The following is a 26,023-nucleotide window of genomic DNA, read 5'->3' on the forward strand; positions in this document are numbered from 1 at the left end:
CCATGGATGGAGGAGCCTGATGGGCTGCAGCCCATGGGGTCGTGAAGAGTCGGACACGACTGAGCAACTTCACTTTCGCTTTTCACTCTCATGCATTGGAGAAGGAAATGGCAACCCACTACAGTGTTCTTGCCCGGAGAATTCCAGGGACTGCAGAGCCTGGTGGGCTGCCATCTATGGGGTCGCACAGAGTCGGACATGACTGAAGCGACTTAGCAGCAGCAGCAGCAGTAGCATGAAGAATCAGTGAGCAATAGGGAACAGCTGTAAATACAAATGAAGCTTCGCTTGTTTGCCTGCTGCTCACCTCTTGCTGTATGGCCTGGTTCCTAACAGGCCACAGACCAGTAGCAGTGTATCACTCTTAGAAAACATTTTTTATTACAAGGATTCTTAAACAACATGCTCTAAATGCTTGTCAGAATGGCTACCATTTCCATCAATGATGTAACACTATTCTCAATGTAACAGGCAGGTAGCGTTATTAGAAGTCTCTATTTCAAGTGTTCTTAAAAATTCTGTACATGCAGTTACAGAATAGGTGCTACCCTTTCACTGATAAAACCATGTTCTCAATGCGGCATGCAAGTAGTGTTCCTAGAAAAACATTTTTGGTTTGTTTTTTATTTTTTAAAAATTGTATTGAAGTGTAGTTGATTTATAATGTGTTAATTTCTGCTGAACAGTAAAGTGACTCAGTTGTATATATATATTCCTCTTCATATTATTTTCCACTATGGTTTATCACAGGTTATTGAATATATTTCCCTGTGCTATACAGGAGGACCTTGTTTATCCATCCTATATACAATATTTTGCGTCTTCTAATCCACCCTCTATCCCCCTCCCCACTGGTGAACTACAAATCTATTCTCTGTGAGCCTTTTCTTTGAAATGCCTTTATTACAAGTGTTCATAAACACTAATCTACAATGCATTGCCGAATATATGTCTCCTATTTGCTGTTAAAACTCACTGGTCAATGCAAAGAGCAAGTAGTGTTCTTTGAAGCATCTTTTGTACAAGTGTTTTATAACATTTTAACATGCTTTCCAAATGACCATAATTTCCATTAAATGATATAATACTGTTCTCAGGGCAGCAAGCAAGTAGCATTCTTAGAAATGTGTTTATTTATTTATTATTTTATTTAAGGATAATTGCTTTATAGAATTTTGTTGTTTTCTGTCAAACCTCAACGTGAATCAGTCATAGGTATACATATATCCCTTCCCTTTTGAACCCCCCTCCCATCTCCTGCCCCATCCCACCCCTCTAGATTGATACAGAGCCCCTGTTTGAGTTTCCTGAGCCATACAGCAAATTCTCTTTGGCTATCTATTTTACATATGGTAATGTAAGTTTCCATGTTACTCTTTCCATACATCTCATTCTCTCCTCCCCTCTCCCCATGTCCATAAGTCTATTCTCTATGTCTGTTTCTCCACTGCTGCCCTGTAAATAAATTCTTCAGTACCATTTTTCTAGATTCCGTATATATGCATTAGGATACGATATTTATCTTTCTCTTTCCGACTTATTTCACTCTGTATAATAGGTTCTAGGTTCATCCACCTCATGAGAACTGACTCAAATGCATTCCTTTTTATGGCTGAGTAATATTCCATTGGGTATATGTACCACACTTCTTTATCCATTCATCTGTCGATGGACATCTAGGTTGCTTCCGTGTTCTCAGTTCAGTCACTCAGTCATGTCTGACTCTTTTTGACCCCATGGACTGCAGCACGCCAGGCCTCTCTGTCCATCACCAACTCCCAGAGTCAAACTCATGTCCATTGAGGCAGTGATGCCATCCAACCATATCATCCTCTGTCATCCCCTTCTCCTCTTGCCTTTAGTCTTTCCCAGCATCAGGGTCTTTTCCAATGAGTCAGTTCTTCACATGAGGTGGCCAAAGTATTGGCGTTTCAGCTTCAACATCAGTCCTTCCAATGAACATTCAGGACTGATCTCCTTTAGCATGGACTGGTTGGATCTCCTTGCAGTCCAAGAGACTCTCAAGAGTCTTCTCTAACGCCACAGTTCAAAAGCATCAATTCTTCTGTGCTCAGCTTTCCTTATAGTCCAACTCTCATATCCATACATGACTACTGGAAAAACCATAGCCTTGACTAGATGGACCTTTGTTGGCACAGTAATGTCTCTGGTTTTTAATATGCTGTCTAGGTTGGTCATAACTTTCCTTCTCATGGCTGCAGTCACCATCTGCAGTGACTTTGGAGCCCCCCAAAATAAAGTCATTCACTGTTTCCACTGTTTCCCCATCTATTTCCCATGAAGTGAAGGGACCAGATGCTATGATCTTCGTTTTCTGAATGTTGAGCTTTAAGCGAACTTTTTAACTCTCCTGTTTCACTTTTATCAAGAGGCTCTTTAGTTCTTCTTCACTTTCTGCCATAAGGGTGGTGTCATCTGCATATCTGAGGTTATTGATATTTCTCCCAGCAATCTTGATTCCAGCTTGTGCTTCTTCCAGCCCAGCGTTTCTCATGATGTACTCTGCATATAAGTTAAATAAGCAGGGTGACAATATACAGCCTTGACGTACTCCTTTTCCTATTTGGAACCAGTCTGTAGTTCCATGTCCAGTTCTAACTGTTGCTTCCTGACCTGCATACAGATTTCTCAGGAGGCAAGTCCGGTGTTCTGGTATTCCCATCTCTTTAAGAATTTTCCACAGTTTATTGTGATCCACACAGTCAAAGGCTTTGGCATAGTCAATAAAGCAGAAATAGATGTTTTTCTGGAACTCTCTTGCCTTTTCAATGATCCAACAGATGTTGGCAATTTGATCTCTGATTCCTCTGCCTTTTCTAAATCCAGCTTGAACATCTGGAATTTCATAGTTCATATATTGTTGAAGCCTGGCTTGGAGAATTTTTAGTATTTACTAGCGTGTGAGATGAGTACAATTGTGTGATAGTTTGAGCATTTTTTGGCATTGCCTTTCCTTGGGATTGAAATGAAAACTGACCTTTTCCAGTCCTGTGGCCACTGCTGAGTTTTCCAAATTTGCTGGCATATTGAGCGCAGCACTTTCACAGCATATCTTTTAGGATTTGAAGTAGCTCAACTGGAATTCCATCACCTCCACTAGCTTTGTTCGTAGTGATGTTTCCTAAGGCCCACTTGACCTCACATTCCAGGATGTCTGGCTCTAGGTGAGTGATCACACCATCATGATTATCTGGGTCGTGAAGATCTTTTTTGGATAGTTTTGTGTATTCTTGCCACCTCTTCTTAAAATCTTCTGCTTCTGTTAGGTCCATACCATTTCTGTCCTTTATTGAGCCCATCTTTGCATGAAATGTTCCCTTGGTATCTCTAATTTTCTTGAAGACATCTCTAGTCTTTCCCATTGTATTTTTTTTTCTCTATTTTTTGCACTGATCACGGAGGAAGGCTTTCGTATTTCTCCTTGCTATTCTTTGGAACTCTGCATACAAATGGGTATATCTTTCTTTTTCTCCTTTGCTTTTTGATTCTCTTTTTTCACAGCTATTTGTAAGGCCTCCTCAGACAGCCAATTTGCTTTTTTGAATTTCTTTTTCTTGGGGATGGTCTTGATCCCTGTTTCCTGTACAGTGTCACAAACCTCTGTCCATAGTTCATCAGGCACTCTGTCTATCAGATCTAGTCCCTTAAATCTATTTCTCATTTCCACTTTATAACTGTAAGGGATTTGCTTAGGTCATATCTGAATGGTCTAGTGGTTTTCCGTACTTTCTTCAGTTTAAGTCTGAATTTGGCAATAAGGAGTTCATGATCTGAGCCACAATCAGCTCCCTGTCTTGTTTCTCCTGACTGTATAGAGCTTCTTCACCTTTGGCTGAAAGAATATAATCAGTCTGATTTCGGTGTTGACCATCTGGTGATGTCTATGTGTAGAGTCTTCTCTTGTGTTGTTTTAAGAGGGTGTTTGCTATGAGTAGTGCGTTCTCCTGGCAAAACTCTATTAGCTTTTGCCCTGCTTCATTCTGTACTCCAAGGCCAAATTTGCCTTTTACTCTTGGATAAGGAAATGGCAACCCATTCCAGTATTCTTGCCTAGAGAATCCTGGGGACAGAGGAGCCTGGTGGGCTGCTGTCTATGGGGTTGCACAGAGTCAGACACGATTGAAGTGACTTTGCATGCATGCATGCATGGGAGAAGGAAATGGCAACCAACTCCAGTATTCTTGCCTAGAGAATCCCAGGGACTGAGAAGCCTGGTGGGCTGCCGTCTGTGGGGTCGCACAGAGTCGGACACGACTGAAGTGACTTAGCAGCCGCAGCAGCATCCAGGTATCTCTTGACTTCCTACTTTTGCATTCCAGTCCCCTGTAATGGAAAGGACATCTTTTTTGGGTGTTAGTTCTAGAAGTTCTTGTCGGTCTTCTTAGAACCGTTCAACTTCAGCTTCTTCAGCATTACTGGTCGGGGCATAGACTTGGATTACCGTGATATTGAATGGTTTGCCTTGGAAACGAACAGAGGTCATTCTCTTGCTTTTGAGATTGCATTTCAGACTCTTTTGTTGACTATGATGGCTACTCCATTTCTTCTAAGGGATTCTTGCCCACAGTGGTAGATATAATGGTCATCTGGGTTAAATTCATCCATTCCAGTCCATTTTAGTTTGCTGATTCCTAAAATGTCGATGTTCACTCTTGCCATCTCCTGTTTGACCACTTCCAATTTGCCTTGATTCATGGACCTAACATTCCAGGTTCCTATGCAATATTGCTCTTTACAGCATCGGACCTTGCTTCCATACCAGTCACATCCACAACTGGGTATTGTTTTTACTTTGGCTCCATCTCTTCATTCTTTCTAGAGTTATTTCTCCACTGATCTCCAGTAGCATATTGGGCACCTACTGACCTGGGGAGTTCATCTTTCAGTGTCCTATCTTTTTGCTTTTTCATACCATTCATAGGGTTCTCAAGGTAAGAATACTGAAGTGGTTTGCCATTCCCTTCTCCAGTGGACCACATTTTGTCAGAACTCTCCACCATGACTCGTCTGTCTTGGGTGGCCCTACACGGCATGGCTTATACTTTCATTGAATTAGACAAGGCTGTGATCCATCTGATTTAGATTTTTAGTTTTCTGTGATTGTAGTTTTCAGTCTGTCTTCCCTCTGATGGAGAAGGATAAGAGGCTTATGGAAGCTTCCTAATGGGAGAGACTGACTGAGGGGGAAATTGGGTCTTGTTCTGATGGGCGGGGCCGTGCTCAGTAAATCTTTAATCCAATTTTCTGTTGATGAGTGGAGCTGTGTTCCCTCTGTGCTATTTGCCTGGGGCCAAAATATGGTGGAGGTAATGAAGATAATGGTGACCTCCTTCAAAAGATCCCATGAATGTACTGCTACACTCAGTGCTCCCAACCCTGCAGCAGGCCACCACCGACCCACACCTCCGCTGGAGACTCCTGGACACTCACAGGCAAGTCGGGTCAGTCTCTTGTGGGGTCCCTGCTCATTTCTCCTGGGTCCTAGTGCAAAGGTTCTGTTTGTGCCCTCCAAGAATCTACTTCCCAGTTCTATGTAAGTTCTGGTAGCTCTATGGTGGGGTTAATGGTGACCTCCTCCAAGAGGGCTTATGCCATACCCAGTCTGCTGCACCCAGAGCCCCTGTCCCTGTGGCAGTCCACTGTTGACCCTTACCTCCACAGGAGATGCTCAAACACAGTTCTGTCTCAGCCTCTGTGGGGTCTCTGGGTCCTGGTGCACACGAGGTTTGTTTGAGCCCTCTGAGTGTCTCTGGTGGGAGTCGGGTTTGATTCTAAACACGAATTTGCCCCTCCTACCGTCTTGCTGGGGCTTCTTCTTTGCCCTTGGACACAGGGTATCTCCTCATGGCTGCTCGCTCAATGTCACACAGCCACCATGTCTAGCTATTGTAAATAGTGCTGCAGTGAACAATGGGATACATGTGTCTTTTTCAATGTTGGTTTCCTCAGGGTATATGCCTAGGAGTGGGATTGCTTGGTTGTATGGTGGTTTTATTCCTAGTTTTTGAGGAATCTCCATACCGTCTTCCATAGTGGCTGTATCAATTTAAAAATATGGAACGCTTCACGAATTTGTGTATCATCCTTACACAGGGGCCATGCTAATCTTCTCTGTATCGTTCCAGTTTTAGTATATGTGCTGCTGAAGTAAGCACTAGAAACATGTTTATTATGTGTTCTTAAACAGATCTGTACATTCTTTGCAGAATGAATATAACTTTCATTAAATGACTATCACTTTTCTCATTGCAGCAGTAAGTAGCATTCTTAGAAATAGCTAGATTACAAGTTTTCTTAAACACTTCTGTACATGAATTACAGATGGTTATAACTTCCAGTCAGTGATGTAACACTGTTCTTAATGCAGCGAATAAGTAGTTCTCTGAAGCATCTTTATAAAGTGTCTTTAAACATTTCTCTAAATGCATTGCAGATGGGTGCCACTTCCATTCACTTGGAAAATCACAGAGTGTTTTTGCTCACCATTCAATTCTATTAGGATTAATTATTAATTAATTGCTGACTGACAGTGCACTCCAAGTGAAAATTAAGACCATCACAAGATTCTTTGTGCTTTGGGCAAGCAGCTCTCTTAGATAGTTAGATCTCAGGAAGAATTTTAAGGAACCCAGATTTTTGTATCTTTCCATATATAGAAAAGCACTAAAATAATTCACTTGAGATGTCTGTCCTTTGTGACTAGCAGTAATCTTTTAGCAAGATATATGCTGGACTGTGGGCTTCCCAGGTGGCACCAGTGGTAAAGAACCCGCCTGCCAATGCAGGAGACACTAGAGATCGGGGTTCGATCCCTGCCTGGGTTGGGAAGATCCCTAGAGGAGGGCATGGGAACCCACTCCAGTATTCTTCCCTGGAAAATCCCATGGACAGAAGAGCCTGGCAGGCTACAGTCCATAGGGTCACAAAGAGTCAGACATGATTGAAGCGTCTTAACATGTACACACATGCTAGACTCTTAAGTATCCCATAGCCAAAAATCACATATAAACTAGCTTCCCTCCATAGCTCTTCAGAGCAGTTCCCCCAGAGCTACTGGGAGGCTGTCTCCTAGTCTATCCCCCGTAAGTTCCCTGAATAAAACTTAAACTCACAACTCTTTTTTTTTTTTTCTTGGCAGCACAGCATGGGGATATTACTTCTCTGACCAAGGATCTAACTCGCACTCCTTGCATTGGAAGTGCAGAGTTTTAACCACTGGACCACCAGGGAATTCCCTTAAACTCACAACTCTTATGTTGTACATTTTTCTTTAAGTTGATGCACTGATAAAACAGTGTTGTAAGGCAGCATGCAAGTAGGATTCTTAGAAACATCTTTTTAACTGGTGTTGAGAAAGACTCCTGGACTGCCTTTGAGAATGGGTACAATGTCTTCATCGGCAGTGCACTGTTTTCAGTACAGCATGCAGTAGTGTTCTTGGAAACATCTTTATGACAAGTGTCCGTAAAAACTTCTATTCATACATTGTGGAATGTGTATAACATTTGTTTTCTTTTTTTAGTTGTAATTAATTATTTTATTTATTTAAAAAAATTGAAGTATAGTTGATTTACAGTGTTGTACTAATTTCTGCTGTATAGAAGTGATTTACTTATATACATATATACATTCTTTCTTATAACATTCACTTCCTGATATGACTTTTGTCAATGTGGAAAGCAAATTGTGAGCTTAGAACAATCTTTCCAAAATTGTTCTTAATTCCATCCATGCCTTAATGAATGGGTATAACATCCATCACTGATGTAATATTGCTCTCAAGTCACCTACCAAGCATTGTTTTTAGACATATCTTTATTTCATGTAGTTTTAAACACTTCGTGACATGCATTGCAGAAACAGTGCCACTTCTATCACCCAGGAAACACTGTTAACTTGGCAAGCAAGTAGCCTCCTTAGAAACACCTTTATTACAAGGGTTCTCAAAACCTCTCTACATGCCTTGCAAAAGGAGTGCCCCTCCCTCCAGGGATATATCACTTTTCTCCACACAGAATGTGTTAATAAGTGGTGTTTCAGAAATGATCTTATTACGGTGTTTAAAACACTTTTGTACATGCTTTATAGAGCTGGTATAAGCTCCTTTGACTGACATAAAACTGTTCTAAACACAGCAAGCAAGCGTTTCTAGAAATCGTTTTTATTACAATTGTCCTTAAACACTTCTCTATGTGAATTGCAGAATGGGTGACAGGTCCTTTCTTTTGTATAAACAATGTTTTCAGTGCAGCATCGGGTAGCATTCTTAGAAATGTCTTCTCATCAGTGTTCTTTCACTTCTCAACATGTGCTGCAGAGCAGGTGCCTCTTCCATTCACTGATACATAACACAGCTCTCTATGCAGCCAGCAAATAGCATTCACAGTGACATCTATTTACTTTATTATAGCTATAAAACACTTTTTTACATGAGTTGCTGAATAGGTATAAATTCCATTAAATGATATAATACTGTTCTCAGGACAGCAAATAAGGATTGTTAGCAGACACAGCTTTATTACAAATGTGCTTTTAAATTTCTCTACATGCGTTGCCACATGGGTACCACTCCCATTCACTGTTTTAACACTGTTCTCAATGTGGCCACAAGTAGCACTCTCAGCAACATCTTTATTACAAGTGTTCCTTTGTTTTTGTGGATAGCTATTACTGCCTTAGATGCTTCTTTAAAAACTGAAGTATAGTTGATAATGTATGTTTCAGGTGTACAGCAAAGTGGTTCACTTATACATACGTATATATCTATTTTCCTAGCTTGCCTTCCCTTATAGGTTATTACAAAATACTGAGTGTAGTTCCCTGTGTTATACAGGAGGTCCTTGTTGTTTATCCATGTTATATATGCAGTGTGTGTGTAAATGTTAGTCCTCAACTCCTAATTTATCTCTGCCCCTACTTTGGTAACCACAGGTTTGTTTTCTATGACTATGAGCGGATCTATTTCTGTTTTATGTATGTTTCATTTGCATAATTTTTTAGATTCTACATATGTGTTATCATATGATATTTGTTTTTGCCTGGCTTACTTCACTTAGTATGATAATCTCTAGGTCCATCCATGTTGTTGCAAATGGCATTATTTCAGTCTTTTTATGGCTGAGTAATATTCCATTGTATATATGCACCACATCTTTATTCATCTGTTGATGGATACTTAGGTTGCTTTCACGTTTTGGCTATTGTAAATAGTGCTGCTGTGAACAAATAGGGCACATGTATATTTTCAAATTATGGTTTTCTCTGGATATATGCCCAGGAATGGGATTGCTGGAGCATATAATAGTTCTATTTTTAGTTTTTAAAGGAACCTCCATACTGTCCTCCATAGTGGTATAAATGTTCTTAAACACACCTCTTCATGCCTTGTAGATGGAGTCACTCCCATCCTCCAGTGTGCACTCTTCTCAATAAAGAAAGCAAGTACCATTCTTAAAAACATTTTTTTTTGCAAATGTTCTCAAATACTTCTCTCAATGCATTGAGAAATGTGTGCCACTTCCATTGACTGTTACAACTCTGTGGTCAAAGCAGCCAGAAAAAAAGGTACTTAGGAATATCTGTATTACAGGTAATCTTAACACTTCACATGCATCGCAAAACCTGTTCCATTCACACATATAACACTGTACTCAACACAGCAGCAAGTAGTTTCTTAGGAAAATCTGTATTACAAGCATTCCCAAACATTTTGTACATGCAGGGCAGAATGGGCATACCCTCCATTCACTGATACAACGCTGTTCTCAAGGCAGCAAGTGTTAGTGTTCTGAACAATTTCTTTAAGACCAGTGTATTTAAACACTTCTGTATATGCATTGTTGATGCCTAGAACTGCCACTCACTGACAGAAACTGTTCTCAACTCAGCAAGCAAATTGCAGTTTTAGAAACATCTGTATTATAATTGTTCTTAAACTCATCTCTCTATGCATTGGAGAAAGGTTATAAGCTTCATTCACTGATATAACACTGTTCTCAATGCTGCAAGCAAGCAGTTCTCAGAGAGGTTTTTATTACCAGTGTTCTAGGTGGAGCATCTCTTTTTTCTCTCCCTTTTAATTAACAACTATTTGGACATCCTTAACCAAACAGAAGTGCCTCTGCACATCACACTGTACCTGGACATCCAGGAAGTTCTTACATATCAGATCTCAGTCATGGAATCCAAAGGAGTTGGCAAGCCACCCCCACCCCTATGCCCTGGGATTGGGGCAAGAGGGGAGCTGGTTAGTACAGAACTAGGTGGTTACTCATGGGCAATAAAGAATTTGAGGAGGGCCAGGGTGGCTCAGATGGTAAAGAATCCGCCTGCAAGGCAGGAGACCCAGGTTTGATCCTTGCGTTGGGAAGATCCCCTGGAGAAAGGAATGGCAACCCACTCCAGTATTCTTGCCTGGAGAATTCCATGGACAGAAGAGCCTGGTGAGCTATATAGTCCATGGGGTCGCAAAGAGTCAGACATGACTGAGCGACTAAAAAGAGTCTGCCTAAGGGGAGATCTGTGTCATGCCATCAGTGTGGGGTAGAATTTGGATGCAGAGGAAAGGGTAGCACTTGCCAAGGGAGCCTCTTCCCCATGGCAAAGATGTAAAAGGCTGGGCTTCCCGCAGCTGCAGCAGCAGCAATGTCTCAGGCAGAGTAGTTTGAAAGCAGCCTCTTGATGGAGGACAGGTAAAGTGAAAATGGCGAGTGACTGCCTGGCTCCTCCTGCTGGGCAGGTTATGCTTGGAAGATCTTATTTCTCTCCAGCAGCACTGGCTTTTCTGAGGCGGGACCTCCATGATGGGGAAGGGAAAAGAAAGGAAGCACGTGATAACGTCGGTGGGCTTTAAACATGCGCAGGTCCTGCTGGCTGCTTCAGGACTTCAGCAGGACCACCCTCAAGCCTCTGGGGAGTATGCACTGGAAGATCTTCCCCTGGCTCTGCTGGCATCCCAAAGCTCCAAGTGCTAAACCCACCCGTCTCTCCCCCTAGCCCCTGCTCTCAACTCTGCAGCCAGCTCCTCCTGTGTGCTCCCAAGCGTGGCAGGGAGAATAGGTTAGGTAATCCGAATACTCGCAGAAAGATGGACCAGGGTCCGCGGACAGGTGAGAATCAACAAACTGAAGCTATAGTGCCACCTTCTGGAAGACAGAGGTTTCCTGCAGCCGGCGCGGTGAGCTATGAGAACATTAGAGACACAGAAGGAAGAATTCCACCCCAGGAGAGAACGAGAGTGGAGCAAGTCTACCCCTTATAAACCTAGGATCCCTGGAGAAGCAACACCGAAGAACAGTACCTCATCAAAGATAACCAGTAAAGAGACTTCAAATGGTAAAGCAGCAATACAGAAACACGAAGAACTTTAAAAGTCAAGGAAATACACCATCACCAAAAGGTATCAACAATTCTCCAAGAGCTGAGCCCAAAGTCCCAGCACGTTGCAATCTATCTGATAAAGAATTCAAAATAGCGGTACTGAAGAAACTCAATAAGCTACAAAAAGAATTAAAACAGCTCAGTGGGACTTCCCTGGTGGTGCAGTGGATGGGAACCCACTGGCCAATGCAGGGAACACGAGCTTGACCCCTGGTCCAGGAAGATTCCGCATGCTGCGGAGCAACTAAGCCTATGTGCCACAACTACTGAGCTTGCACTCTAGAGCCCGGAAACTGAAACTACTGAAGCCCATGTGCCTAGAGTCTGTTCCACAAGAGGAGCCACCACAATGAGAAGCCCACGCGCTGCAGTGAAGAGTAGCCCTTGCTCGCCGAAGCAGAGAAAGCCTGTGCAAAAGCAACAGACCCAGCACAGCCAAAAAAAAAGCTCAATGATATTGGGGTAAAGATACATGAACAAAATGAGTTACTTATGAAAGACAGTGAAAATATAAAAAAGGGCCAAACAAAAATTCTGGAGTTGAAGAATTCAGTGAATGAGTTGAGGAATGAAATAGCATCTGTAGTAAAGCAGAGGGAAGATAGAACAAATGACTTAGAAGAAAGGAATTTTGAAATAAAGAGTTATACCAGAACAAGGACAAAGAATAAAAATGAGGGGAGGGGGCTTCACTGGTGGATCGGTGGTAAAGAATCCATCTGCCAATGCAGGAGACACAGGTTCAATCCCTGGTCCAGGAAGGTCCCACATGCCTCAGAGCCACTAAGCCCGTGCACCATGACTATTGAGACTGTGCCCTAGATCCTGGGATCTGCAATTACTGAGGCCATGTACCGCAACTACTGAAGCCCTCATGGCCTGGAGCTTGTGCTCCACAATTAGAGAAAGCCCATCAGAAACAGAGACCCAGCACAGCCAAAATTAAATGATTTTTTATATGAGGGGACAGAACCTATATGTTCTATGGGAATCAATCAATAGGGAATACACTTGAATAATCATGAATCCAGAAATTTGTAGTTAGTGGTTCTTTTATTGTTTTAAATAAATATTCGCTTACACACCTAATTTCTATATTCCTTTCCTTGAAGGACCACCTTCCACAAAATGGATAAGCTGGAGGTCCCTGCAAACGCTAGATCCAAATCTTCGGCTTCAGCGTTAACCACCCTTTATTAATATGACCCTTCTTCAATTTAAATACAACCCTTCCTTTGACACTCCTACAAAAACATCTTGGCAATACCAATCAATCGTCATTGAGAAAATACAATCTTATATTATTTTTATTTATGCTGTTTCCATCTTGCTAGCTAGTCTGCACACCCCATTATGAACCTGTTCATCCAGTCACTTGTGCATTGAAAAAACAAGTCCTGGATTTGTCACTCCTTCATCGTTCTTCCATAGACCCAGATTTCCTAAGTCCAGATTTCCTAATCTAACTAAGGTTACTAGTTGCCTAGGAGATGCCTGCTATTTGATAATGATTGTGACGATACTCATCCTGGGCTTTGAAAAAGCCCCCCTTCCAAATTCACTTTTGATGTCTCAAACTCCTCCTCTTTCAGGCCTCTATCCAGAGCCAGGAGTGACTGTCTCTCCCTACACCTACTGGGTGTTTTAAAGATCAGTGAAATTAGTCTATCAAACATGTTGAAATCCAGAAACTGTTGCCAAGGAAATGTGAGTCAGAGCCCCCCAAACTGTTTCTTCACTTGGAATTTCCTACCACTCTAAAGTAACCATTCTTTCAACAGAGGAACCAACTCAAGTGTTTTCCCACTATTGTTTGAGTCTTGGGAGGTCAGGCCCAGGTGTGTAGGAGCCTCTATGACACACCTTGAGGTAGGGGGCGGGCTTGGGCTGCAGTTTTGCTGCCTCACTGGGCAGTGGGACAATCAATCCCAGCAGCCTGACCCAATCAGAGAGCGGGCAGTGTGCTCTGAGCACACAACCAAGGGCTGATTCAACTTTAGCTGGAAGTCCTTGCCATTCTGAGAACACAAAGCCACCACAGGATTCTGAAGTAGGAGAACCAGCCGCTGTCACAAAGAACCCAACAGTAATTTCCCGGTATAAATAATATGCTACCATTTCTGTGTATTTTTTTTTTAAAGGGACAGAATAACTTGTGGCAGAATTCATTTTTGTTTGACTGTGGTTGGACACAGAAGACACTAATTTAAACATTATGCTAAGTGAAAGAAGCCAGGCACAATTGGTCATGCTGTGCTGTGCTTAGTCTCTCAGTTGTGTCTGACTCTCTGCGACCCCATGGACTGTAGCCCCCCAGGCAGCTTTGTCCATGGGGATTTTCCGGGCAAAAATACAGGAGCGGGTTGCCATGCCCTCCTCCAGGGAATTTTCCCAACCCAGGGATCGAACCCAGATCTCCTGCATTACAGGTGGATTCTTTACCAGCTGAGCTACCGGGGAAGCCCCACAATAGGCCATACATTGTATGATTCCATTTATATGCAATGTTAAGAGTAGGCAATGTTAACTTGAATGCTTATATTGCATGTAAGTTATATGCAATGTTATCTTATATGCTTATAAAATGTTAATTTATATGCAATGTTAAGAACCGTGAACTTCCAGATGTTCAAGCTGGATTTAGAAAAGGCAGAGGAACCAGAGGTCAACTTGCCAACATCTGTTGGATCATTGAAAAAGCAAGAGAGTTCCAGAAAAACCATCTATTTCTGCTTTACTGATTACACCAAAGCCTTTGAGTGTATGGATCACAACAAACTGGAAAATTCTGAAAGAGATGGGAATACCAGACCACCTGACCTGCCTCTTGAGAAATCTGTATGCAAGTCAAGAAGCAACAGTTAGAACTGGACATGGGACAACAGACTGGTTCCAAATAGGAAAAGGAGTATGTCAAGGCTGTATATTGTCACCCTGCTTATTTAACTTATATGCAGAATACATCATGCAAAATGCTGAGCTGCATGAAGCACAAGCTGGAATCAAGATCGCCGGGAGAGATATCAATAACCTCAGATATGCAGATGACACCACCGTTATGGCAGAAAGCGAAGAAGAACTAAAGAGCCTCTTGATAAAGGTGAAAAAGGAGAGTGGAAAAAGTTGGCTTAAAGCTCAACATTCAGAAAACTAAGATCATGGCAACCAGTCACATCTCTTCATGGCAAATAGATGGGGAAATGGTGGAAACAGTGACAGACTTTATTTTGGGGGGCTCCAAAATCACTGCAGATGGTGATTGCAGCCATGAAATTAAAAGACGCTTACTCCTTGGAAGAAAAGCTGTGACCATCCTAGACAGCATATTAAAAACCAGAGACATTAATTTGACAATAAAGGTCCATCTAGTCAAGGCTATGGTTTTTCCAATAGTCATGTACGGATGTGAGAGTTGGACTATAAAGAAAGCTGAGTGCCAAAGAATTGATGCTTTTGAACTGTGGTGTTGGAGAAGACTCTTGAGAGTCCCTTGGACTGCAAGGAGATCCAACCAGTCCATCCTAAAGGAAATCAGTCCTGAATATTCAGTGGAAGGACAGATGCTGAAGCTGAAACTCCAATACTTTGGCCACCTGATGTGAAGAACTGACCCATTGGAAGAGACCCTGATGCTGGGAAAGATTGAAGGTGGGAGGAAAAGGGGATGACAGAGGATGAGATGGTTGGATGGCATCACCGCCTCAATGGACATGAGTTTGAGTAAGCTCCAGGAGTTGGTGATAGACAGGGAAGCCTGGTGTGCTGCAATCCATGGGGTTGCAAAGAGTCAGACATAACTGAGCGACTGAACTGAACTAAAGACTAGGCAAATCCATAGAGAAAGAAAGGAGATTAGTGGTTGCCAGGTGTAATGTTCAGGCCACTGAAGATGGCTGTTTGCTTGCTCCCTGTACATCCTCTGCTTGACTGGGCCCTGCTGCACTCACAGGACTATACAATCCTCTTAATTATAGGGCTTAATTAGTAACTGCTTATGTGCTTGCCCCCTGCCCGGCCCTGGTTTCCCTGGTAACTGATAAGCCAACCTGATGTCAATTCCCCCTATAAATGGCAGCCTCTCCCGAGTAGCAAAGTGGCTGCTGTGCCCTGCCCGTTGTCTGCTGCACACGGTGGGATATCGCTCCAGGACATTTTGATTCAGTTATGTAAGACCCCCAGTCCAGTAAGCTGTTGATGTCTCTGTCATTTGTTCCTGGGCTCTTTCTATGGTCTTAAGGTTGGGCCAATACAAGACTTGCAGGCCTGTAGGGTGCAACCAGCCAGGAAGCTGAGGAAACCTCCGTTGGGTGCCAAGATGTCGGTAAATAAGGATGGGAAACAGGATTGTGGGGGAAATCCTGATGTGACCATCCGCTAACATGTGAGACCTGTAAGTCTAAGTCTCTTTCCCGTTTAAAAGTAATAGCCCTCAGCTCATGGACCTTCTGACTGCCCGGGATGGCTGGTGCATACAGACCAAACACAAGGACCTGGATTATCTATCAGCTACTTGGGTGTTACCTGTTTGGGTAAGACAAGCCTACCCCCGACCCACCACCCCTAAGCAATTACAGAAACATGCTTTAGGGATGTTAACTCAGGGACAGGCTTGTGAACTGGACATGGCCAGTCACCCGGGTTTGGTTGGGGCCTGAGGCAATGGCAAAATAATAAGAGTATTCTTTGACTTCTGGTCCCAGCTATGGAAGGGGGCAGGCAACGATATGGCAGGATGGGCCAGCTATATGCTTCTACAGTGCCTTACAATGGGTGCAAGACATTACAGAAGTCCACACAAGCACTGTGCAATGCAAAAACCACTGTTGGGGGTCTAGAGCAGCTGTGTGTGATGTACAGGACCCCCGTGGACATCAATAGTGGCCAAGGAACCCAGTTTTCTGACCACGAAGCCCAGGAATATGCTGATAAAAATAATATACGCTGGTATTTCCACCTGCCTTATGACCCCACTGCTGCCAGGCTAATGAAAGGATGAATAGACTATTTAATAGAGAACAAAACCCTCTTTCAACGTGTGGACAAGGAGGCTAACTCAAGACAGTAAAGACTCTGCCTGTAATGCAGGAGACCCAGGTTTGACCCTGGGTTAGGAATATCCCCTGGAGAGGGGAATGGCTACCTACCTCTCAGTATTCTTGCCTGGAGAATTCCATGGACAAAGGAGCCCGGTGAGCTACAGTCCATGGGGTCACAAAGAGTTGGACATGACTGAGTGACTAACACTACGATTTCAAACACTCCAGGAACAGTTGTCCCTGTGGCTCGGTCATGTTAACCCAGAGGCAACTAGTCAACACCATCCAAGTTCCACTGTTGCCCCAGAAGGACTATTGCCAATCATGGGTCAGGAGAGTACCTCGCTTTTGCCTTGGCCACAGGACCTACCCCCAAGGAAACACCTTGTAAAATGGCCTGGAAATGACTGGTAAGTCCCTTGTGATTTGGGTTTGCTGCCCGGTAGGGAATAGGATTCAGAAGGGGCTTACAGATCTCACCTGTCTTCTACCCAGCCCTATCTGAGCACTCTTATATCATCCTTGTGATCTCTGGTTATACCAGCTGTCCTGAATTCAACACTAGCTATAGGGACTGGGGTGGGTGGGCAGTATGGTATTGCAGGCTGGGACAAAAGCCACAGGCAGGGTGGTGTTATCTCAGGATGCTGTCACTGCTTGTATTTTGCTTAATGGTCATGATCTCCCCTGCACTGTGCCTATTAAATGTCTTACAGTTAATCCCTAGTCTGAGCAGAGGGATCTGTTTGCAGACTGGGTGGCAGGGGTGGCCTTGCTGTGAACTGAGTCTCATTGCTGGGTCGATAGTGAGATGCTATTGTCATCCTCCTCTGGACTTCCATGCAAAATTGCCCCGATAAGTGCCTGCTTCCACAGTTTGCTCACATCTTCGTGAATCACTATTAATATTTTTAGCATACCAGGTCTCTTTCTCTTGGTACTCTCTAGCTGCCTTTGTCTGTATTGCATTTTGGTATTTGGTTGCAGTGACCCTCTACCTACCTGACCTCAGAGATATTACGGGAGAGGGATGGGCCAAAATTATAAGGGTCAGGCAAGTGTATAGTGGTGGAGTGTATGGTCAGGCCACTCAAGATGGCTGTTTTCTTGCTCCCTGTACACTCCCTGATTGACCAGGCCCAACTTCACTCACAGGACTATCCAATCCTCCTAATTATAGAGCTTAATCAGTAACTTTTATGGGCCTGATTATGTGCTTGCCCCTTGTCCCAGCCAATGGTTTCCATGGTAACTGATGAGCCAACCATTTCATTCCCCCTATAAATGGCAGTCTCCTTCTCCAGGTAGTGAAAATTATTGCCATGTCTGACCCGCCGCTGGCTGTGCATGGTAGGGAGTTCCTTTAGGACCCTTTGCTTCAGATGAGTGAGGTCCCCTGTCCAAAAAGGCACTGACGTCTGTTGCTGTCTCTGGGTTCTTTTTTCAGCCTTGTGGTTGGGCAGGTATGAGGCTTGCAGGCCTTTGGAGTGCAGCCCAACACCAGGAAACAGGGAAGGGAGGACTGAAGATGTCTCCTTAATGGGTACAGAGTTACTTTTTCGGATGGTTTGGAACTGGATAAAGGTGATGGTTGCACAACAATGCAAATGTACTTCATCCCATGGAACCATACACTTTTAGGTGGTTAAAATGGTAGGGGCTAATCTCAACATCTGTCACCTTCATGACAGCAGACGGGAGAAAATGGGTAGATGCAGACAGGAATGAAGGGAAGTTTTTCATCATGTAACTGCTTATACTTTTGATTTCTGGAACTTAAAAACCAACTCATCCTCCTCAGCCTGCATGGATGTCACATCGATTTCAATATTTTGACAAGCTATTTAAATATGAGCACCACTTCCCACTCCAGTGTTCTTGCCTGGAGAATTCCATGGACAGAGGAGCCTGGCAGGCTATAGTCCATGAGGTTGCAAAGAGCTGGATATGACCGGGCACACATGCGCAAGGCAGGCCTGCCAAGTGGAGCTGCCCTGCAGTCTTTCTTCTCCCCTCTCTCCCTGGCACACAGAAAAGCAGAGAGTGGGTTCAGCACTGTCTTTCTATAAATGCAGATTTCGCCACTGTAGTCCCATGGCTTTCTCTTTTTTCCCCAACTGTCAAGCTGAAGAGGCCAGCCTTCCCTGCCTCTCTTCCTGGGCATCATTCTCTCACCAGGCCACCTACCCATCCCCCCTCCTTGCCAAGCATTTTGTTAATTATTTGTGATGGATTCCAGCTTCTCCCACATCCAAAGTAGCTAGCCCAAGAAATCTGTTCTTGAGTGGCTGACAAACCCCTGTCCCTTCCCTCCAACCTTGACAGCCTCCTTCTGAAGGCACTTTTATGGTGGGGGCACCACAGCTGGCGGTGGGCTGCCCTTCCTGGTCGGTCCTTTGCTCCCTATGGGCTTTCAGCTCAGCTCAGCCTGATCCTTTCTTTGAAACTATAGCTTCTTCATAGAACTGTTTTATACTCCCTTTTTTCAAGGATGAGATTACCCACTTTGTAATTCAGGCAAGCATCTCAGTTTTAAGTTTTAGTTTCTCCTGGAAATCTGAGTCAAGTTCCCTGATATAAACAGGAGTCCAAGGTCCCTGGAGATCTTCAACACCTGTGGCATTCTCCCTTCCTCTGTGAGCTGCTGAAAACTAGTCCTCCACCCTAGGGCAGCACAGTAACAAGTTTAGCTAGGCAGGCTGCAGACTAGAGGTGGGTTAGCATTGGTTGGATAAATCTCTCACGCCCCCAAGTGGAAAGAATGAGATATGGACTGACTACCTCACAAAGAAAGTACCATTAAGAGGGTTCTTGACTCTGGCTGCAGTTCCCATACAGGGTACAGGTGGCCACTGCCACGGGAGCTTTTTTATCCATGTGAAGAAATCTGCCATAGGTTCAGGAAGGAAGTACAAGGATTAGGTAGTGAATACACTTTCTGACATGCTTTTCTGTAGCTGTGCCCTCTTCTCAGAGACTCTGCCTTCTTGCCTAAGTTTTCCTCCTACCTCATGCTGAGCCCAAACTTTCCAGATCCTAAGATAAAGAAAGTGAAAGTGAAGTTGCTCAGTCATGTCTGACTCTTTGCGACCCCATGGACTTTAGCCTACCAGGCTTCTCCATCCATGGGATTCTCCAGGCAAGAATACTGGAGTGGGTTACCATTTCCTTCTCCAGGGGATCTTCCCAACCCAGGGATCGAACCTGGGTTTCCCACATTGGAGGCAGATGCTTTAACCTCATTCCTGGGCCCTAGTTGCAGCCTCTTGACATCTGATCTCCACTGTTTCTCGTTCAGTTCAGTAGCTCAGTCGTGTCCAACTCTTTGCGACCCCATGGACTGCAACACACCAGGCTTCCTTATCCATCACCAACTCCTGGAGCTTGCTCAAACTCATGTCCATCAAGTCGGTGATGTTCTCATTGTTTTAGAGGCCCCTCTAATCTCCATAGAAATGTCCCAAATTACCTTTCTGTGAAGGTCAGTTCTGTTGATTAAGATTCAGGAAAGAGTTCTTGGGGTTTACTTTTTTTTTTATGGAAGATACTTAGTTATGGTTCAATATATTGCTTCTGTTTCTTTACTATAACTCCGCTGTTATCGAAAGCTTCTTTCTCTCCCAGGCGAGAGACTCTCTTTCAGTCACCTGCCTGGGGAGAACACATGGGTCCCACTCCCCTTCTCCTCAGGTTTCATCAGCCTGAGATGCAGCTTGACTCATGTTACTTTCTTGCTCATAGTCCTCCTGCAAGGAATGAAGATGATCTGGTTTCCTATCCCTTCTCTTAAGATGTGGAAACAGAACACCAGAGACATTGACCTTTTTTTTAAACCAAGGTTGCAGCTCCCTTTAGTGAAGTACCTGGGGCTGCAGCCAGCCTTCTGCCACTCTCCTGAGCTTCCACCCTCTCTCACCCTGGAGTCTTCCAGGTTCAGCCCCTTCCGGCCTCTTGGCCTGGTCTCCCGCCATGCTCTTCTGTGCTATCAATTGCGTGGTTAACTTTCCCCTAATGTTCCTTGTTCTCTACTTTGTTATTGGGCTCAACCCCATGCTGCTTCCTCCCAGAACTCTCACACACAAGTGTTCCCTCCTCTGGGGTCCCTTGGCTTCAGGCTGCCTGTCCTAGGACATGAAACTCTCAAGCTGGCATGAACCCTTCCCTTGTAAGCTGTCAGCATCCAGAGGCTGAGTCTTCATCACTTCAATCTTCCCAGAGCCCAGTACCAGCAGTCTTCACACAGTGCAGACCTCTCAAACGTTGTTGTTGTTCAGTCACCAAGTTGTGGCCAACTCTTCATGACCCCATGGAATACAGCACAGCAGGCTTCCCTGTCCCCACCATCTCCCGGAGTTGGCCCAAGTTCATGTCCATGGAGTCAGTAATGCCATCTCAAACATAGCTAAATACAAATGAATGAATCTTGGACGCATACTGGAACCAGGAAGTTACAGTGAACTTCAGGAAGTGTGTTCTAATTGCCCACTTGATTTCCAGACTGTAGTTTGGACTTTATGACAGTGGCTTTACCTTTTACCTTGACATGAGTGGGTACGTGGGGACTGAAGAGAAAAGTGCAGCCAGAGGGACCTAGAGCTGAACACTGGGCTCCCTCACCCAGAACAGCAGTCGGCAAATCTTTGCCGTAAAGGGCCAGACGGTAAATATTTTCAATTTCATGGGTCATACACCTACTGTCACAATGACTCGACTCTGTTGTTGCAGCATGAAAGCAACTGTGCCCACTACATCAACGAATGTGACTGTGTTCCAACCAGTCTTTACACACTCAGTCAACCCCAGATGTGGCCTGCAGGCTGTGCATTGCTGACTTAGATGAGGGAACCTGGCCATGTGGCTTAAATTCTGAGTCCGTTTTATCATTTGTTAAAAAAGTTGAATGAAAAGTCCTTGTGCGGAAATGATGACGAGTAAGTGAACTGGGGGAGGTAAAACTCTTAGCACAGGCCTGCGGCATCTTGCTTGCTTAGTCAATAATAATTCATATGGTTAAATGTCAGCCAAAGAGACTTTCCAATGTTAGCAGATCATTCTCATCCCACAACTTAAAAAAAAAAAAAAAAAGAAAGAAAAGCTAGGCTTAAAGCCACTTGGAATTAACAAAAGGAACTTCAGATATCTGAACCTATTCCATCCAGGGCAGTGCTGGCCTCAGGCCTGGCTGGACACAGGTTTTGCACATGTTCTTCCTTCTGCCTGGAATGTCCTGCTCTCCCTTGCTTGCCTGCGCCTGCGCCTGCGGCGAGTCCTTCTCAATCTCCAGGATTCAGCATATTCTTTTGGGAAGCACTGCCTGACTTCTCACTTAGAAAATTTTCTCCCTACACAAGCTTTTATTTATTTTTTTAAAATATTTATTTGGCTGTGCCAGATCTTAGTTGTGGCACACAAGAACTTTTAGTTACCACATGTGGGATCTAGTTCCCTGCTCAGGGATCGAACCCAGGCCCCCCGTCTTGGGATCATGAAGTCCTAGCCACTGGACCACCAAGGAAGTCCCTGTCCTACTTTTCAGATTCTACTTATGGCTTCTTCTGTGAGGACCTGTGATTGGAGGGTTGAGTGCAGACTTCGGAGAAAGGAGTATTTGGGAGGCGTCAGTGGGGAGCGGCCGCGGTGGGGCAGGAAACCAGGATGGTTCCGGATGCCCCAGAAGGCGAGGGCAGCTGTAAACAGAGGATTAAGACCGCTGCTCTGTCTTCTCTCTCGCCTGTTTTCTCCTGTCTCCTCTTCCTTCTCCCTCTGCAGTTCCTTCCAGTTAGTACAATGAATGAATGTTTTCATTTTGGATCTCTTGACCAAACACAAAACTAGCTGGAGGTCAGTGGTTATCAATATCAATTAGTAATCACATAGCCCATGACAAAGACTGTTTTCTAGACCAGGTTTAGTAAGGCTGCTCTGAACCCTCTGCTCAACTAGACCTCAACCTTCTGGCTTCCCCATCTGTCTTTTCATTGCCTGGTTTTAGCAAGAATCCTAGTAAATTCCTCAATAGCTGATCAGATTCCTCATCCTTCACCCTTCATATCTGATCTTGCCAGCCTGCCTTCGGCAAGAATCATCTCAAGTCAGAGTAGTCGAAAACCCCCCACACCTGATGTTTCCTCTCAGTGATTTTTCATCCACTGACCTGCTCATGGCTATAAATCCCCACTTACCCACACTCTGTGCAGAATTGAGTCCTATTCTGTACTGAGGTCTCTCTTCCCCTTTTGCAACTGTCCTGAATAAAATCTTCTTATACCACTTTACTGTCCAGCTCTGGTTTTCTTTGATACCCACCCTACTGCCAGTATCAAATAGGGCCGATATTTTGAAACAGTCGAGTTAAGAAGCCCAAATGGGAGAGACTACAGCACTGTATTTTGGTCATCGAATCTGTAACACTTACCTCATGCTAGATGCAGCTGAGCATACAAAAACAGATACCGTATTTCCTGGCCTTGAGCAACATTTGATAATAAAACAAGAGAACCAGTGGGCCAATATTTATTACAAATTATTTTATGTGGCAAATGAAAGAATAACCTTAAAGGATTTTTTTTTCAGATTTAATATATTTGCCTGCTTTACCAACTAAGGTGATGGAGTGATAGAAACAGAGGTAGAAAATGGAGTTTGCCTCCATCTCACAGATTACAAAATAGTTAAAGCTCACAAAGGCAAGTAGGGAGCAGGAACAAACAGAGAGAGACATTGACGGAAGCAAGACTCTAACGCCAACTTAGAAGATGCAACAGGGCCACCAGTGAAACGAAAGAGCAGCGTCCTGGGACTCCACTCTGCCTCAAGGTCAGCAGACAGAACTGGACATGAGTCCAGAGGAGCCAAGGGCTGCAGCTACAAACACACGTGGCTCCCCTGGCCACCTCCTCCTGGGTCTCCAGTCTCCTCTCCAGGCAGCCTTCCTAGTTCTCTACCTAAACCAGAAACCTAACCATGCACACCCTTGACCCCCTGCTTTAAGTAACACCTTTTGGTGCCTCTGCACAGCTTAATAACTCCCCAGCCCTTCACCTGGTCTACAGGGCCCCCACCATCAGATCTCCCTCCCTGGGACTCCCACTTCCAGACCCAGTGCCCCAGGGCACTGGCTAGGTTGTTCCTCACTCCCTTCTGTTCACCCTGCTCCCAGCCACAATGCCCTCCTCTGACCTTCACACGGTTGATCTCTTCATCATCAGGACCTGGCATGGACATCTTCCCCGAACCCTTCTCCAGATGGCCAGGAGCACTCTGGACCTCCAGCAATGACTAGTTTATGTGACTTGCTTCCCTCTGGACATTGAGTTTTTGAAGGCAATGGCTACATCTTACTCATTTTTGGGATCCCCAGCACTAGGCATGATCACCCAGTTTGGCAGGGCAGGGGTGGGGGGGCGCGTGGGCGGAAAGGTGGCTTTCCTGGTGGCTCAGATGGTAAAGAATCTGCCTGCAATGCAGGATACCCAGGTTTGATCCCTGGGTCAGGAAGATCCCTTGGAGGAGAGCATGGCAACCCACTTCAGTGATCTTGCCTGGAAAATTCCATGAATAGAGGAGCCTGGTGGGCTACAGTCGATGGGGTCTCAAAGAGTCAGACACGACTGAGTGACTAAGACTTTTCCAAGGCAGGGAAGAGGGTTCAAGGCACTGTTTCTTGGTGATTTAGCATATGAGTGGGGTTTAAAGGCTGGTTCTGCCGTTTACTATCTGGGTGACTTCAAATAAGGTTTTCGAAGATACTAAGGAAAACGTATCTGATAACACTCATCTGGCAGGGCCATTGGGAAGCCTGAGTGAAACCAGGCATCTTAAAGCATTTAGCACTGCTCAACCAAGGTTGGCTGTCTTTTCCATTCCTGTGGGAGCCCCCACTGGGGGCCCCAACATAGCTGGTGACAATAAGCAAATCCTGTTTACCCAAGACATGTTTAATGGTAAGAATAGAGAGAAAGGTCAACTCTCGATAAAGATCAGGCTCTGGTTTTGCTGAGCAGAGCAGCACTGCCCGTTCCCCTCACTGCTTTGAGCAGCAGTGTTTCTGGATCTCTCCTGCGAGCCACAGGCAGTGCAGGATGCGTTTCTTCTCGGCAGCCAGCTCCTCTTCCGAGAACTGGCCCAGGAGTTTCTGGACAAATATATTCTGATCTTTCAGGAAAATATTCTTATTGATGCCTACGTTGGGCATATTCTCTAGGGACCCAGATCTGAAATGGAAGCTTAAGCGTCTGTTTCGCTTTAGGCCAGGTGCTTTCTCTTCAATCCAGGTCAGCGGGCTGCGGAGGCGAGAGGCACAGTGTTAATTTCACTGAGGGCACACGGATGCTTGCTGGCACCTGAGCACCCCTACTAGATCCTCCTGTGTGCCCATCTCTCCTGCAGCTGCTGCATCCCGACCTCCACCAGCCTCCCAGAGGCCACGGTGACTGTTGGCAACTCTACTGACCAATGGTCCTTTTGTTTAGTTTTGCCACCAGGCAGGGGAATCTGTGCAATGATTTTGGTGTGAATATCAGTTCATTATTCAGGACTCTCTACCCTAGGGAGCCCTGAGGATGCAGACCTGAGGTTCTGGAGCAAACTGTTGTTCCCAAGTGTATGTGCATTTTTATGGGAAAGAATTCTTAGAGTGCTTTCATCCCATTTTCAAAGAGGTCTGTGATCCCCCGCACATGCCAGAAAAGACTAGATACTTTCTGCCTGCTCGCAAAGCATCTGCTTCCATTTCACATGTGCCCCCCAGGTCATGGCCAAGGTCAGCACTCACAAAAATCTCCAGTCCTAATGGGACAGACCCCACTTCCCTAAAGTTTCTCCTTTCTCTGGGTTTCTCTCTTCTGTGTTTATAGTAGATAATAACTGTGTTACCTGCTTAATCAGAAACAGAGAAGCCTAATTAGGCCTTTGATCTAAAGACGCTTCACTGAATAATATGACAGCAAAAATACAAAATCTGCTTTAAAAAGTATTCTAAAAACAATACAGATTGATTTAAAGACTTTTACAAGAAAAAGAAAAAAAATCCATAATTCTTTCGCCTAAATAAAAACCTTTTCAGTTTGAGACAACCCTTTCAAGTATTTGTCTATATGTATGTGGCATATAAACCCTAAGGTATAACTAATTTTTGACTATGTTTATTTAAAAATATCATCCTACAGATACTGCTATGATGATTATTTTCATCTGCATATCATGGACAACTGATTATATAATTCATTTACTATTTTATTATTGCCAAATATTCAAGCTCTTTCCAATTTTAATTTAATATGGATAGCCTGCATTCAAACTTTTCACACATATACAAATAAGTTTTCCTTCCTTCTTCTGGGAACAAAGTTTCAGGAAGTCTTAAGAGGACTTGCTTTGGCTACTTCTCTTTGCCTTCCCGTCCTTACTTCTCCTACAGGGTTGAGTCAGGGTCAAGGACAAGGCAATCTGGTCGGACGGCTGTGATATGAACAGGGAAAGGGTTCAATCCTGAGACAGCATCAGGGTCTTGTCTCCCATTACCATTCCTCGGATTCCTTCCCCCTCCCCCCAGGCTGCAGTCAGGCAGGCCAAGATGGGCAGTTTAG

General features: G+C 44.3%; 1 protein-coding gene and 1 non-coding gene across 2 annotated transcripts in view; both read right to left on the minus strand.

The window, feature by feature from the left end:
- Positions 1-6,069: 6,069 nt before the first annotated feature.
- LOC133246997 (U6 spliceosomal RNA) lies at positions 6,070-6,176 on the minus strand. The gene has a single exon (XR_009736237.1). It is a non-coding gene; the product is annotated as a U6 spliceosomal RNA (small nuclear RNA).
- Positions 6,177-24,352: 18,176 nt separating this feature from the next.
- BLVRA (biliverdin reductase A) overlaps positions 24,353-26,023 on the minus strand; it is a 50,588-nt gene continuing 48,917 nt past the window's right edge. Inside the window, exon 8 of the mRNA XM_061414475.1 lies at positions 24,353-24,718. Within this exon, the coding sequence (XP_061270459.1) occupies positions 24,460-24,718 (259 nt within the window). The 3' untranslated portion in view covers positions 24,353-24,459. The remainder of the gene's footprint in view (positions 24,719-26,023) is intronic.

This window comes from Bos javanicus, chromosome 4, assembly GCF_032452875.1.
Source record: "Bos javanicus breed banteng chromosome 4, ARS-OSU_banteng_1.0, whole genome shotgun sequence".
In the NCBI taxonomy this organism is placed as follows: Eukaryota; Metazoa; Chordata; class Mammalia; order Artiodactyla; family Bovidae; genus Bos; species Bos javanicus.